This window comes from Elephas maximus, chromosome 7 (assembly GCF_024166365.1).
Source record: "Elephas maximus indicus isolate mEleMax1 chromosome 7, mEleMax1 primary haplotype, whole genome shotgun sequence".
NCBI classification, from domain to species: Eukaryota; Metazoa; Chordata; class Mammalia; order Proboscidea; family Elephantidae; genus Elephas; species Elephas maximus.
Genome location: NC_064825.1, coordinates 119,311,587 through 119,328,213, shown reverse-complemented (window position 1 = coordinate 119,328,213; position 16,627 = coordinate 119,311,587). Strand labels below are relative to the sequence as shown.

At 42.9% G+C, this 16,627-nt stretch overlaps 1 protein-coding gene across 1 annotated transcript; it reads left to right on the top strand.

Moving 5' to 3' along the window:
* Nucleotides 1–7,176: 7,176 nt before the first annotated feature.
* On the top strand, nucleotides 7,177–15,428 carry LOC126080578 (olfactory receptor 1009-like). Its single transcript, XM_049891771.1, has 4 exons — nucleotides 7,177–7,744; nucleotides 7,817–8,086; nucleotides 10,788–10,927; nucleotides 15,372–15,428. Exons 1-4 carry the CDS (start codon nucleotides 7,177–7,179, stop codon nucleotides 15,426–15,428), a joined length of 1,035 nt encoding a protein of 344 aa, XP_049747728.1.
* Nucleotides 15,429–16,627: the final 1,199 nt, after the last annotated feature.

Genomic DNA, 16,627 nt, shown 5'->3' with positions numbered 1-16,627 from the left:
ATCACCTGGATGCCAACCAACCACAGCAGCTCTAGATTCCAAACTGCTCCAGCCCAAAGTTGCTTTAAGATTGACGCTGCGTGATTGGTAATTCGAAAGAATGTTAACAACCTCCTTGTCCCTAGGGAACTGCTTACATGGGACGTTCATAAAACAGAACACTATGCAGCCTTAAAAAAACGGGCAGCGTTTAACCTACTGACATGGAAGGATCTCCAAGACACATTGTGGGGGGAAAAAAGGAAGATGCAGAACAATGTGCGTAGTCTGCTACCATCTGTATCCTTTAACGCCATTGCTGTCAGATGCAGCCTAGTCAGTCATGACTCATACTGACCCCATGTGACAGAGTAGAGGCGCCCCACAGGCTTTCCTTTTCTATAATCTCTACAGGAGCAAAAGGCCAGGTCTTTCACCCTAGGAGCCACTGCGGTGGGTTCAAACTGCCAACCTCTCAGTTAGCAGCCAAGTGCTTCACCGTTTGTGCCACGAGAGCTCCTTTTTTAGAAGGGCTAGGACACTATGTATACAAATGTCACTTATATAAGTAAAGAGTCCCTATGGGAAGACACGCAGGAAACTGGTAGCTTCTGAGGAGGAGAGCTGGGCGGCTGGGGAATCAGCACAGGAGAGAGACTGACTGCTCACTGGATTCCCTTCTGAATTTCGTACCATAGAAATGCATTTTCCATTTAAAAAAACAATCTAACGTTGAAAGATAATTCCCTTGTTCTTTCTGATCCTCCAGCCACCTCGAAATTAATTGAAATTGATTCATTAACAAACTGTTCTGAGTGCCCTCTCACGGAGTCCCCAGCGGTCAGTTATTGGAACAGGGACGACGACGTGGGGGTGTAACACTGCACTTGTATCATTACTGGGAAACCCCAAAAGGGGGCTGGTGTATTTAGAGTCTGGAGGCTCTAGGGGTCCTGATTTCCCTTGAGGTGTTCAAAAGACCTGCCCCTGAGGGGTGGGCACTTATTGGTGCTCCAGTGGTAGAATTCTTACCTTGCAGGAGGGAGACCCTACTTTGATTCCCGGCCAGTACACCTCAGGCACAGCCACCACCCATCTGTCAGTGGAGGCTCACATTTTGCTATGCAAGACAGACTAGGAAGAGAGGCCTGGTGATCCATTTCCAAAAATCAGCCAATGAATACCCTATGGATCGCCATAGTCTGATCTGCAACTGATCATGGGGATGGCACAGGCAGTGTTTCATTCCGTTATGTATGGGGTCACCATGAGTCAAGGGCTGATTCCACAGCAGGTAACACACCATTAGGGGAAAAAACTGCCAGGTGAGGTGGTGGCCCTGGCAGGATGGGTGAAGGATGAGTGCCTAGGACCCTTCTACAGCCGGGTCACTGAACCAGAACCTGTGGCTGGGGGCTTAGGGTGGGAGAAGGTCTACTTTCCTAAGAAGCGTTCTTGTAAGGATCTTGTACTCCCACTAATGCCAGTTCCATTCTTCTGCGTTATTTTGGGTTTAGACATCTGACTTCGGTCAGCTGGATTATTCTGTTTCACTGTAGTCCCCAAGAGAATTTCTCTAGGTTGTGTTATTTTTTTTCTTTCCTGAGGCTATTATCCCTACCCAATGAAGAGGAGATTATGCCAGTAACTCTCCATATGGTTATCCAGGTCCAAATCTCAATTCATTTGTTTGTGATATTAGCAGGTTAACCAGCCACCGTGGAGTCCCTTCCAGCTCATGGTGACCCCATGTGTGTCAGAGTAGAACCGTGCTCCACAGGCTTTTCAATTACTGATTGTTCAGAAGTAGATTGCCAGGCCTTTCCTCTGAGCCCCCTCTGGGTAGACTCAAACGGCCAACCTTTTGGTTAGCAGCCAAGCGTGTTAACTGCACCACCCAGGGACTCCACAGACCCTGGTGGCATAGTGGTTAACAGCCTCGGCTGCTAACCCAAAGGTCGGCAGTTTGGGTCCACCAGGTGCTCCTTGGAAACTCTATGGGGCAGTTCTACCCTGTCCTATAGGGTCGCTATGAGTCGGAATCGACTCGACAGCAGTGGGTTTGGTTTGGTTTTTTTCCGTAGGAACTCCATAAGCAGGTTAAACCAAAAACCCATTGCTGTCGAGTCAATCCCAACTCATAACCACCCTACAGAACAGAGTAGAACTGCCCCATACAGTTTACAAGGCTGTAAATCTTTAAAGAAGCAGGCTGCCACATCTTTCTCCTGCAGAGCCACTGGTAAGTTCACACTTCTAGCCTTGCAGTTAACAGTTGAGTGCTTTAACCACTGTGCCACCAGGGATCCTTGTAAGTAGGTTACTCACTTCTTAAACAAAGTAGTGATGGAGAAAGCACCTGCCTAGCAGAGGCTCAACAAATATTTGTTTCCGTCATCACAGTTTTTCTTCACCACTCTGCCACCATCCAGGATTACTATAAACTTCATTCTTTTCAAAGCACCGCTGTTTTCACCATCTCAGGCCTCTCCTAAATCTCAAAAAACCCAACCCAACAGTCATTCTCTTCACTTTAAAGAAGTGAGTATATAGGACTCAGGCAGGTCACTAGGTGGTGCAGTTTGCTCTCAACTACTAAAGGTTGGAGGATAGAACCCATCCAGCAGCACGGAGGAAGGAAGACCCAGTGATCTGCTTCTGTAAAGATTACAGCCAAGAAAACCCTATGGGGCTGTTCTACTCTGTCACACATGGGGTCACCATGAGTTGGAATCAATTTGACTGTAATGGGCTTGGATTTTTGAGATTTATATAGGACTCTGCTTTCTCAGTTGACTTATCAATGTCCTATCACAAAGCTGCTAAACTGGGACAGTACCCAGACCTTCCCTTACCCCAGGAGGGTTCCCAACATCACACTGTGTCCCCAGCACCACCCCTCAGAGAATTAAGGTTCTTAATCCCCACGGATTAAGAAGCAGCTTAATTGTGGGGTGGAGAATACAGTGCAAGACAGGTCGTGAGGAGAATGGGAGTGAACTGAAGACAAAGACATGAATATAGTCATGGGAGGGGCAGGCACAAAAGCTTTTGGACTAGGTCCTGCATCCAGGCTCTGCTCCACCAATCCAGCTTCCAAAATTGCCACTAGTTACATTCCTAAAAATCAAAATTAATCATGCTACTTCCTGTTGTGATTAACATTGACTGCCTTTCATTTGCTGGACAATCAAGAGCAAAGTCTGGTGGTAAATCTGTTTCTTATAATTCATTTCTCAGGCTTGGTTTCTTCATCGCCTGCAAGAGAGAGTAGCACAGGCCCAGAATCCCTGATCAGAAATCCTTGGGGCCACATGTGTTTTGGAATTCACAGTATGTTGGATTCTAGACATGCTATATATTACATAATACAACCAGCAGACTCCTGGGCCCCACCCTATAATTAAGCACACAAATAAAGACTATGAACAACCTTAGTGGAGGTCAAGTCAAGTTTTCCACCAAAGGAATTACGAAATTCTTTTTCAGAGCTTTTCAGATATTTGGAATTGTGACCAGGGATCATGGACCACCTCACAGGGTTGTTCTGTGGCTCAGATGAGACGTGGTGTGAAAATGAAGCAGAAAGGATAACCTCCAAAGGTGAAGAGGTCTTGCTCTTCTTGATTGGTAGTGGAATTTTTCTTTCTCTGAAAAAAACTGCGTGAGCAGTTTATAAAGGATGATCTCTGATAGGATTTCAGAAGCCATTTTCCCGCAGATGGAATGGAATAACCTAGTTTAAAGGATGCATCTGAATCATTCCTAAGTACTGCACTCATTTAAAAAATCATCTATATGAGACCAGCCAACATTTACTCAAAAGCAAAGAGGAGCAGACAAGGGGGAAAGGGAGACTAGATTACTAGATGGATCTTGGCTGAAAGCAGAGAATACCAGAAAGATGTTTACCTGTGTATTATTGACTATGCAAAGGCATTCGACTGTGTGGGTCATAACAAATTACAGATAACATTTTGAGGAATGGGAATTCCATAACACTTAATTGTGCTCATGAGAAACCTGTACATAGACCAAGAGGCAGTTGTTCCAACAGAGTGAGGAGATACTAAATGGTTTAAAATCAAAAAAGGTGTGCATCAGGGTTGTAGCCTTCCACCATTATCTTGGATTGAACTGTGTCCCCAAAAAATATCTGCCAACTTGGCTGGGCCATGATTACCAGTATTGTGTGGTTGGCCACCAATTTGTCATCTGGTGTGATTTTCCTATGTATTGTAAATCCTATCTCTATAATGTTGGTGAGATGGGATTAGCAGCAGTTATGTTAATGAGGCAGGACTCACTCTACAAGTTTGGTTTGTGTCTTAAGCCAATCTCTTTTGAGGTATAAAACAGAGAAGTGAGCAGAGAGACATGGGACCTCATACCATCAAGAAAACAGTGCCAGGAGCAGAGCTTATCCTTTGGACCTGAGGTCCCTGTGCAGAGAAGCTCCTAGACCAAGAGAAGATTGATGACAAGGACCTTCCTCCAGAACTGACAGAGAAAGAAAGGCTTCCCTTAGAGCTAGCACTCTGAATTTGGACTTCCAGCCTCCCAGACTCTGAGTGAATAAATTTCTCTTTGTTAAAGCCATCCACTTGTGGTTTTTCTGTTACAGCAGCATTAGGTCACTAAAACAACCATACTTACTCAATCTGCACGTTGAGCAAATAATCTGAGAGGCTGGACTAAATAACAAGAATGCGGCATCAGGACTGGAGGAAGACTCATTAACAACCTGCAATATGCAGACAACACAACCTGGCTTGCTGAAAGTGAAGAGGACCTGAAGCACTTCCTGATGAAGACCAGAGACGACAGCCTTCAGTATGGATTACACCTCAACATAAAGAGAACAAAAATACTCACAACTAGGCCAATAAACAACGTCATGATAAACAGAGAAAAGACTGAATTTATCAAGGATTTCATTTACTTGGATCCATGATTAACGCCCAAGGAAACAACAGTCAGGAAATCAAAAGAAGTATTGCATTGGGCAAATCTGCTGCAAAAACGCAACTTAAAAGTGTCAAAAAGCAAAGATGTCGCTTTGAGGACTAAGATGAGCCTGACCCAAGCCATGGTATTTTCAATAACCTCATATGCATGTAAGAGCTGGGCAATGAATAAGGAAGAAAGAAGAAGAATTTTCGCCTTCGAATTATGGAGTTTGTAAAGAATATCGAATGTACCATGGACAGCCAAAAGAACAAACAAATCTGTCTCAGAAGAAGTACAGCGAGAATTTTCCTTAGAAGCAAGAATGGTGAGAATTCATACAAGTCATTTGGACATGTTATTAGGAGGGGCCAGTTCCTGGAGAAGGACATCATGCTTGGGGGAGAACGGGGTCAGCAAAAGAAAGGAAGACCCTCAAGGAGATGGACTGATACACTGGCTGCAACAATGGGCTCAAACATGACGATCTTGCGGGTGGCTCAGGACGAGGCAGTGTTTCATTCTGCTGTACATAGGATTGCTATAAGTCAGAAGTGAGTCAATGGCACCTAAAAACAACAACAGACATTTGAGCCAAATTTTGAAAGAGATGAGGGCATGAGCCACAAGGCTAACTGGAGCAAGAATGTTGCAAGGAAAGGGAATAGTTGGTGCAAAAGTGCTGAGTCATGCTGGCATGTCCGAAGAAGAACAAGGAGGCAAATGTAGCTAGAATAGAGTAAGCAAGGGTGAGAAAAGTAGGAAAAGAAGACCAAGATAAAAGAGAGTAACAGAATGGTGGTGAACTGAGTAGGGGTTCTTGGAGGGCCATTGTGAGGTCTTTGACTTTTTCCTTTGTGTTACCAGGATCACTCTAGTTGCTCTCCTGATAAGAGGGAAGCAGGACAGCAGCTAAGAGCAATTACAGTTGTCCAAGCAAAATATAGTGATATCTTGGATCAGGTGGGAGTCAGTATATGTTTTAAAGATAGAGGCAATATGACTTTGTGATACAGTGTGTCATGGACTGAATTATCTCACCCAAAAAATGTGTGTATCAACTTGGTTAGGCCATGATTCCCTTGCATGACTGTATGGTTGTCTACCATTTTATCTTCTGGTGTGATTTCCCTATATGTTGTAAATCCTATCACTGTGCTATAATAAGATGGATTAGCAGCAATTATACTGATGAGGTCTACAAGATTAGGTAGTGTCTTAAGCCAACCTATTTTGAGATATAAGAGAAGCAGGCAGAGAGACATGCAGACCCCATACCACCAAGAAAGCAGCACCGGGAGGAGAGTGCATCCTTTGAACCTGGGGTCCCTGCGCCTGAGAAGCTCCTCAACCAAGGGAAGATTGATGACGAGGAATCTTCCTCCACAGCCGACAGAGACAGAAAGCCATCCCCTGGAGCTGACACCTTGAATTAAGACTTGTAATCTACTGGACTGTGAGAGAATAAATTTCTCTTTGTTAGAGCCCTCTACTTGTGGTATTTTTGTTACAGCAGCACTAGATGAGCAAGACACAGCAGATGTGGAGTGAGAAGCAAAAAACTGTCAAACAACTAAATAGTGGAAACAACTAAATAATTGAGTTCTCATTACCTGAGATGAGGAAGACTTTCTTATGTAATTGATATTAATTTATTAACACCAGGCACTGAGATAAATAGTAGGGTTCAGATTATTGATATTAAGTAACTCTCTTCCTATTAGGGATTAGAAAATGCAATAAAAAAGGTGGGAGGGGAATTTTTTAAATATTAAAATGTAGTGTCATTCATTCAACTAAAGGACTGTCTTTGAAATTCAAGGTGACCCAATAGAAAGGGAGAGAGTAAGACAATAATAGACTTCTGAGCTGGGCTCAATGAAACCAAAGGCCATTGTAAGAAAATATGGAACATGAAAACGCAGAGACATTTGCAATAACATAGTATATTCATAGAATTGCTAGAGGATAAACTGAGAGCGGGGTAGCATGGAAGCGTGTCATGAAGGACATCTGATAGAATAAAGAATTGAGACATTATTCTAAGAGGAATTGGAAATGCTTAAGGTGTTTTAAGCATGAGCTTGATACAATGGGATTGATGTGGGATTTGGGGAGCAGTCTGCCTCGTGGAGAAAGATGTAGCTCCTCAGTTGTAGGATATGTTAACGGCTACCTCTTTGACTTGAATATTAACAATCTTGCTTCTCCTTCTCTTGTTCATTGTCCTATGGAAAACACACCAGTGGAATGGCATTGGGGCAGAATCACACTACAGTGACGAGATTCATCCTTCTGGGCCTCACAGACCAGGCAGACCTAAAACAACTCCTCTTTGCTGTCTTCCTGCTGATCTACTCCATGACTCTGGTGGGCAACCTGGGCATGATAGACCTGATCCACACCAGCTCTCCCCTCCACACTCCCATGTACTTCCTCCTGAGCGTGCTCTCCTTCCTTGACATCTGCAACTCCTCTGTGTTCACCCCCAGGCTGTTGACCAGCTTCCTCACCACTGACAAATCCATCTCCTTTGCAGGCTGTGTGGTCCAGATGGCCCTCATGAACCTCCATGGAACAGGGGAGTGTCTGCTTCTGACCATCATGGCCTATGACCGATTTGTGGCCATCTGTCACCCTCTTCTCTACCACACTATCATGTCCAAACGTTTGTGTGTTCAGTTGGTGGTGTTAGCCTATGCTGTGGGTATGTTCATTTCAGCTGTACAGACAGGGAATGCCTTCATCCTGCGTTTCTGTGGCCCCAACATCATTGATCATTACTTCTGTGACATCCCCCCAGTGCTCCAACTGGCCTGCTCAGATACCACCACAGCCAATATCGTCCTGCTTTTCTTCGCTGCCTTGGCCACTGTCCCCACCGTCTCAGTCATATTGGTTTCTTATGCCTACATCCTGGTCACAATCTGTAGAATGAGGTCCCTGGAGGCCCAGCGCAAGGCCTTCTCCACCTGTGCCTCCCACCTCACCGCCCTCTCCCTCTTCTATGGATCCGTGTTCCTTGTATATCTCCAACCCAATCCTGAGAGTGCTTCAGCCTATAACAAGATCCTCTCTGTGTTCTACACCATTGTGATCCCCATGCTGAACCCCCTGGTTTACAGCCTAAAGAATAAAGATGTCAAGGCCGCTGTACAAGGCAGGGTTCTTAACCTAAGCAGAAAAGTATTTTGTCAGAAAGACTTCTGGTAGCTTATAAAATAGAAGAGAAGCCTAGACAACTAAGAGGGAATAGGAATTGAGAGGCAAGGCACAGTTAAGATTCTGCCACAAGAATGATCTGTGTAGGCTGTCACCACTGCGGTCATCACTTTGGAATTTTTCTATTGCTACAGCCAGCAACAGTGCCTCTGATCATTCATTTTTGCTGTGTTCCTGGGCAAAGTCACCCCTACACTAGCCTCTGCACCACTGCTTATCATCTGTCATCGTCTCCTCAAGATCAAATCCTAGACAAGACCATCCATCTGTTTGGCCACAGATATCCTCCATTCAGTGTGGATATCTTATATTTACCCATATCCTACATGCAAAGTTCTAGCTTACCGCGATCTAAGAGATAGAAATAGGCCCTCCTTTCACTTCAGAACTGGGAGCTGGATTCTATCTTTCTCCTGTTTTGGTACTTCTCAAAAGTAGAAGGAACTGTGGAAGGAAAGTTAAACAGCAAAAATGATATATTTCAACCATAGTTGTCTCCCCTACAAGATTCTATAGGGAATATTGCCCTTCTGAGTACAGGACATTAAAGAAATGGTCCATGTAGTTGGAACCAATTGTTGTGAATGAATGAATGAATAAATAGAAAGGGTTGTATATATCTTACTGGTTCTGTTTTCTAGAGAACCCTAAGACAAACATCATTCTATGTGTGGTAGAATCCCCACATCCTTCCCAATCTCTCTGGGGAGTTAGGTAGGAGGGATTAGGGATGTAAATTACTTCTGTTTTACCTAGCTACCTCCAGCACTGAGCTCCTAAATCCGTGGAATTACTTCAGCATATGAATCACCCAGAGAAGGAAAAAACCATAAGTAGGAACGTGAATAGTGTAAATGGAGAAGAGGGGAAAAAAGCCTGACAGTAGTAGGTCCAGATGGGGAGAGAAAAAAAGGAGATCTCGGCAGGTTGAGTTGAGCCAACCCAACTGGGCTTGAGCCCCATAAAAAAGACAAGGAAGCATTTGCATCTCTGCCAGAAAAAATCTCCAAGTTCATATGCAACTTTATGTGGTCTGAGCCCCTAAGAAGTCATAGATAGCAAAGTGAGACAACATTTTCTTAGAAAATTAAATCATCCTTGTGTGGACCTGTTAATCAATGCTTCAGGATGACATCAAAATCATATGTCATCTCCTCCTGGTCTTATTTACAGGCTTGGGATAATTTTTCTTAACATACAAAAAAAAAAAAAAAGCCGTCTCCATCAAGTCCCCTACTACCATTGCCACCCCAACACATCATCCCAGACTCAGAAGTTTAGGGACTAAAGTGATTTCATGAAAACAATCCATTTGCTTAAGGGAGCCCTTTCCTTTGAATAATAATTTCCCTAAGGAAATTCATTCCTTTAGGGCTAAGGTGACACAGAGGGCAAGAGAGCAGAAAAGGGAATACAAAACCCCTCTTTCGTTGCCTTAGTAAACCCAGGCTCTACTTCCTAGTTTTGCCAACTCCTAAGCACAAGTCCCCCACAGCTCTAGGCAACCCAGTCACAGGCTAAGAAGAAGCAAACAGGCTTCCCATGAATAGGTTAGTGAAGGACCTAAGAGGAATGGAGGAAAGATAACACAGAGGGGCGAGAGCAGTAGTAGTTGATGATGGCATGCCAAAGTTTGCCCAAAAAGAAAAGGCATCCAACTCCTTTGGCCAATAGACATTGCTCCCTCCAAATGGAGCTCAACTTTCTCGTCTTCCTTCACCTAAAACCATCTGCCACAGAATGTGATACCAGTCATCGGTATGTTGGTTTGAAATGAAATCAAAGTACTAACTCTCACAGGAGCATTTGAATTGAATTTTTATTTACATTATCTTAAGAACACTCAGAGCCCACCAAGTACCTGCAAATCTGGAGCTTTCTATTGGGGTAAATGGGACTAAAGGAAAGAAAGAAGGGCAGATACAGCTGCAGGTGCTGAAAGGAAAAGGAATTAGTTGTCCAGCTTGGAAGCCAGACGACTGAGCTACAACAGACCATGGTTCTAGCAAACAGTGGGTGTTAAATGAATGATTATTGTTACCAGTGACATGCTCTGTCACCTAAGGAAGATGATGAGTTACCCTGTTGGACCTTAGGTCTGCCTTATATGGAATAAAGTTCCCTAAAATCTCATGTTTATAAATGGAAGGGGAAGTAAATCTCTTTGAACCCCCTGAGTGTTAATCTTCTTCTCAAGGGTCTCATACTCATTTAATCCTAGAAGCCCTTGAGAGAGGTGACATTGTAACAAAGCAAAGAGTAATCCTTTGGTTTGGGACCTTTATGAAAACTCAAGCTCTCCAGCAGCTGATAGCTATCACTCACCAAGTGGGATGTCTCTCCAGGCACCGTTTCTAGAGACAAGTTGGGGCCACCATTTATTAACTCCCAGTTCTATCTCTGGAGTAGCCAGACATCTGTCAGTTCTCACTGGCTGGTGTTTAAACTAAGGGGTAAAGAATGAAAGGAATCAAATGTACTTGAGACCAGGGCTTCTCTCACAGAAAGAATTCCAAGACAGTTTGAGAAAATCATTAGCTAAAGCTGCTCAGAGGCAACTATCATCACAGGGAGGGGCAGACACCCCCCAGAAGATTCCTGGACCCTGCCAGAGAGTAGTTGTCTCTCCTCCTCCACAGGTCAAAGTACTGAGCATTATTCTCCTCTCCAGAGCGTCACAGATCATGTTATGATCCCTACCCTCTCCAGGACCTCAGAGAACCTGGCCACCAGCCCCAAGAAACTGAGCTACGTGGGAAGCAACTTTGGCTTCCAGACAGTACGTGTAGCTGTTGTAGGAAACTCTGGTGGCACGTTGGAGCCATTGAGTCAATTGCAACAACTCATAGCAACCCCATGTGACAGAGTGGAACTGTCCCATAGGGTTTTCTTTCTTTTTTTTTTTTTTAATCATGCTTTAAGTGAAAAAATTTTTTTTCTTTTTTTTTTTTTAAGGGAAAGTTTACAATTCAAGTCAGTTTCTCATACAAAAACTTATATACACATCGTTATGTGACTCTAGTTCCTCTCCTACCTGTGACAGCACATTCCTTCTCTTCACTCTGTATTTCCCATGTCCATTCAACCAGCTCCTGTCATTCTCTGCCTTCTCTTCTCGCCTCCGGACAGGAGCTGCCTACATAGTCTCATATGTCTGCTTGAGCTAAGAAGCACACTCCTCACCAGAACCATTTTATGTCTTATTTATGTCATATTTATGTCTAATCTTTGTCTGAAGGGTTAGCTTCAGGAATGGTTTTAGTTTTGGGCTAACAGAGAGTCTGGGGACCATGACCTCTGGGGTCCCTCCAGTCTCAGTCAGACCATTAAATCTGGTCTTTTTACTGGAATCTGAGGTCTGCATCCCACTTTCTCCTGTTCCCTCAGGAATTCTCTGTTGTGTTTCCTGTCAGGGCAGCCATTGGTGGTAGCCTGAGACCATCTAGTTCTTCTGGCCTCAGGCTGATGGAGTCTCTGGCTTATGTGGCCCTTTCTGTCTCTTGGGCTCATATTTTCCTTGTGTCTTTGGTGTTCTTCATTCTCATTTGCTGCAAGTAGGTTGAGACCAGTTGCTACATCTTAGATGGCCCCTTGCTAGCTTTTAAGATCCCAGACGCTGCTCACCAAAGTTGAATGCAGGATGTTTTCTTGAAACACTTTGTTATGTCAATTGACCTAGATATACTCTGAAACCATGGTCTCTAGACCCCTCCCCCTGCTACTCTGTCCCTCGAAGTGTTTGGTCATATTCAGGAAACTTCTTAGCTTTTGGATTAGTCCAGTTGTGCTGATTTCCCCCGTATTGTGTGTTGTCCTTCCCCTCACCGAAAATAATTCTTGTCTACTGTCTAATTACTGAATACCTCTCGCCCTCCCCACCCTCATAATCATCAAAGAATGTTTTCTTCTGTGTTTAAACCTTTTCTTGAGTCTTATAATAGTGGTCTTATACAATATTTGTCCTTTTGCAACTGACTAATTTCACTCAGCATAACACCTTCCATATTCCTCCATGTTATGAGATGTTCACAGATTCATCATTGTTCCGTATCGTTGCATAGTATTGCATTGTGTGAATATACCATAAGTTGTTTATCCATTCATCTATTGAAGGGCACCTTGGTTGTTTCCATCGTTTTGCTATTGTAAACAGTGCTGCAATGAACATGGGTGTGCATATATCTACTCATGTGAGGGCTTTTATTTCTTTAGGTTATATTCCAAGGAGTGGGATTGCTGGATCCTATGGTACTCCTATTTCCAGTTTTTTAAGGAAGCCCCAAATCGATTTCCAAAGTGGTTGCACTATTTTACAGTCCCACCAGCAATGTATCAGTGTTCCAGTCTCTATACAACCCCTCCATCATTTATTATTTTGTGTTTTTTTGGATTAAGTCCAGTCTTGATGGGATGAAATGGTTTCTCATTGTAGTTTTCGTTTGCATTTCTCTAACGGCTAATGATTGTGATTGTTTCCTCATGTATCTGTTAGCTGCCTGAATGTCGTCTTTGGTGAAGTGTCTGTTCATATCCTTTGCCCATTTTTTAATTGGGTTAATTGTCTTTCTATTGTTGAGGTTTTGCAGTATCTTATAGATTTTAGAAATTAGATGCTGATAAGATTTGTCGTAGCCAATTTTTTTTTCCCAGTCAGTAGGTCGTGGTTTTACTCTTTTGGTGAAGTCTTTTAATGAGCGTAAATGTTTGATTTTTAGGAGCTCCCAGTTATCCAGTTTCTCTTCTGGTGTTTGTGCATTGTTAGTAATGTTTCGGATACTGTTTATGCCATGTATAAAGGCTCCTAGCATTGCCCCTATTTTTTTCTTCTGTGATCTTTATCGTTTTAGATTTTATATTTAGGTCTTTGATCCATTTTAAGTTACTTTTTTGTGCTTGGTGTAAGGTATGGGTCTTGTTTCACTTTTTTGCAGATGAATATCCAGTTATGCCAGCACCATTTGTTAAAAAGACTGTCTTTTCCCCATTTAAAGGACTTTGAGCCTTTGTCAAATATCAGCTGCTCATAGGTGGATGAATTTTTGTCTGGGTTCTCATGAGTCATCTCATTTCTGATGAATTCTGTCCTGGTCTCACCACCCAGAACAATCCCTTCCCTGCCCACACTATTCCCTTATGTGGATTCCTCAGCTTGTCTCATATTGCACTTATGTCATCTACCATGAGTTGTCACATTTGCCTCACTCCCTCTGGGAGTTCCTTGTAGGCTGGAATATCATACCTCTTTGATTCCTGTATAGCACCTTTTATAGCACCTTCTTTATAATAAGTACTTACTAAATATTTTAATTAAAAAATCTTACATTAACTACTTCCTTATTGCACAAAACAGTTTTATACATATTTATGTCCCATTTTTCAACCATGCCTAGCACAGTGTCTAGCCCTTAGCAGGCATGATGACATTTGCATGAATGAATGAATGAACAGCAACCCAAGAAGGTATGTAACCTTACCTAAATTTTAAAGCTGAGGGAGCTGATGCTAGAGAGTTAAATAATTTTCCAAAGTCCCACAGCTTGTTAGATGTAGAGGCAGGATTTGAACACAAGTCTTTTGGCTGCAAAGCCTATTCTTTCTCTTTACTGTGGTGTACTATTTCTTTGCTTTTCTGAGATATTGTGTTGAATGGAGCTTCACATATATTTTGTGCAAAGTCTCATGCTAATATACTTGTGAGCCTCTCAAAGTAAATGTCTGACACTTGGGAAACCTTGATGAGATTGTGAGTGATAATTAGAAGAAGAAGAATAGACTATGGGGAAGGGAATGGGAGGTCAACTAAAAGATAGGGCTTGATAGAAATCAGAGGTGCTAAAATAAAGTTCACATGGGTTTCATTCCTCCATCTATGTGTAGGAGGAACCATAGATGTGACTAATGAGGCATAGTCTGTATTTTGATGGCATTTGGGAGAAAGTTATCTCGAGTAGGTGAGGGAGCAAGCACATATGACTATGATCGTGTATTAGGAATGAATTAAGATTTACCTCTACATGCGTCTGAAATTGCCCAGTAGCTCTGTGTCTATGGCAAGGTTAGGTAACAATAATCCCAAACATTCAATTTGTTCTGCATCTTTAGGGCTATGATGGGGTTGGGAGATGGCCATCAATAATCTGGTGTTTTTAACAATATTTTAAAAATTTCCCTCTTTTTCAGTGGTGACATGAGCTCGCATCACATTGACCATATAGGAAATTAGATGATCTTTTGAATGTCATTAGGTTTAAGTTGATATTAGGATAACTGCATGAGTCAGCAATAAAGCCCCAGTGGAGATTTAGATGGCGTCGAATCAAGGAAATTTGCCATTAGAAGTGTGAGTAAAAATATTCCAAATCTAAGGCAAATGAAATCGTCTTGCAGTTCCTTAGGTTACCGACAACTGATTGAAGGAGTCATGGAGGTAAGGATGAAGAATGAGACCTTCTGGGAACTGGTGGATGATCAGAGAAGACTGGCTCATTTATGAGTTTGGTAATTTCCAGGAAGGGACAAGAAGAAGTGAGAATCAGGCAAGGAGCTGAGGATATATGCAAGCAGTGATGATAATGATGAACCATAGAATCTAAGCCGGGTAAGGATGGAAGTGAGGCTTTGTGAATGTGGCTGGTTCAATGGACTGTAGGTTTGGGGGACAAAGTTATTAGAGCTGTGATATTAGAGAGAGTAAACTGGAAAGAAGAAAAATATTGGAAAGGAGCAGGCCTAATGTTGAGATTATGGAGGGGTTGTTATTGATAGTGTCAAGGTCTATGGCATGGCAATGAATGACTGAGATAATATGGGAGATAAGAAGGAGGTCAGGAACTCAAAGTTCAGAGCATTAGAAGGATCAGTTATGAAAGTGGTTCTCAACCTTGGCTGCTATTATAATTGCCTAGAGAGTTAAAAAAAAAAATTGATGACTGGTTCCTCATCAGACATAATTAGGCAGAATCTCTGGGAATAGACCCTGAAACAGGTATTTTTTTAGAACACCCCCCCCCACCACCAAGTGATTCTAATGTGCAGAAAATGTTGAGAACCTCTAAGTTACAGGGATATTGGAAGCGTCAAAAGAGTTATCTAGAGTCAGGAGCCAGAATCTTACCGAAATGAGATGACAGACCTGGAGGTTGCAGATGACAATCATAATGGGGGTGGTAGAAGATATAGCCTGAGGACATTAGATTTTAAAAAATTTATTTTTTTCTTTTTAGGTAGAGTGGCCAGTTTGGGGAGGGAAGGAGAACGCTCTGGAAGGGCTAATGAAATGAAAGAAATTCTTTGCTTAGACTCTTCCAATGGGGCCCCCATCTCATTCAAATAAAAGCCAAGGCTCCTACCATGATCTACAGGTCCTTACTTGCTCTCTTCCCTGCTGCCCACCCACACGGTTTCCTGCATCTCCCTCCTGCACATTCTTCTTTCACCCCAGCTTCCTTGGGGGACTTGAATCCCAGGCTTCTGCATGTCATGTACCCTTACTCCCTTCAGGTCTCTGCTCAAATATCATCTTATTAGAGAGACCTTTCCTGATCTTATTTAACTACCAATACCCCACACTCAGGAAGCCCTGGTGGTACAGCGGTTAAGCCCTTGGGTGCTAACTGAAAGGTTGGCTGTTCGAACCCACCAGCTGCTTCACAGGAGAAAGATGTGGCAGTCTGCTTCTGTAAAGATTTACAGCCTTGTAAATCCTATGGGGCAGTTCTACTCTGCCCTATAGGGTTGTTCTGAGTCGAAATCAGCTCAACGGCCATGGGTTTTGTTTTGTTTTTGGTACCCCATGCTCCCTATTCCCCTTATCCTACTTTTTAAAAAATAGCGTTTATTACTATCTAAGAATCATCGGGTGGAGCAAATGGTTAAAGTGCTGGTGTTTTCCTTGAGTCACAGCAAGTATAAGGCCACTTCATCTGCCAAGGCAGGTCCAGGCTTGTTTCAAGACTGGAGAAGCAGTGATTCTTTGATTGAATCAAAAATTCAAGGCTTGGGGAAGAAGTGAATTTGCTTAAAGTAGGCAGCATTTCTCCCTCAAACCAGAGATAGACCTGAACCTTAAGTTTTTCTTTTTTTTTTTTAATTGTGCTTTAGGTGAAAGTTTACAGCTCAAGTTAACTTCTCATACAAAAATTTATACACATATTGTTATGTGACACTAGTTGCATTCCCTATAATGTGATAGCACACTCCCCCCTTCCACCCTACATCTCCCATTTCTGTCCAACAAGCTCCTGTCCATTTCTGCCTTTTCATCTTGCCTCCAGACAAGAGCTGCCCATTTGGTCTCGGGTATCTGCGAAGCACACTCTTCACAAGTACTATTTTATGTTTTATAGTCCAGTCTAATCTTTGTCTGAAGAGTGGGCTTCAGGAATGGTTTTAGTTCTGGGTTAACAGAGCGTCCAGGGGCCATGGCTTCAAGGGTTCCTCCAGTTTCAGTCAGACCATTAAGTCTGGTCTTTTTACCTGA

Bases quoted from the DNA above. Each gene is read 5' to 3' on its own strand.
- LOC126080578 (XM_049891771.1), top strand. From the start codon at position 7,177: ATGGCATTGGGGCAGAATCACACTACAGTGACGAGATTCATCCTTCTG. The intron at 7,745-7,816 runs GCTCAGATACCA...CCACCGTCTCAG, and splicing joins CCCAGTGCTCCAACTGGCCT to TCATATTGGTTTCTTATGCC. The intron at 10,928-15,371 runs GTACGTGTAGCT...TTTTCTTTTTAG, and splicing joins GCAACTTTGGCTTCCAGACA to GTAGAGTGGCCAGTTTGGGG.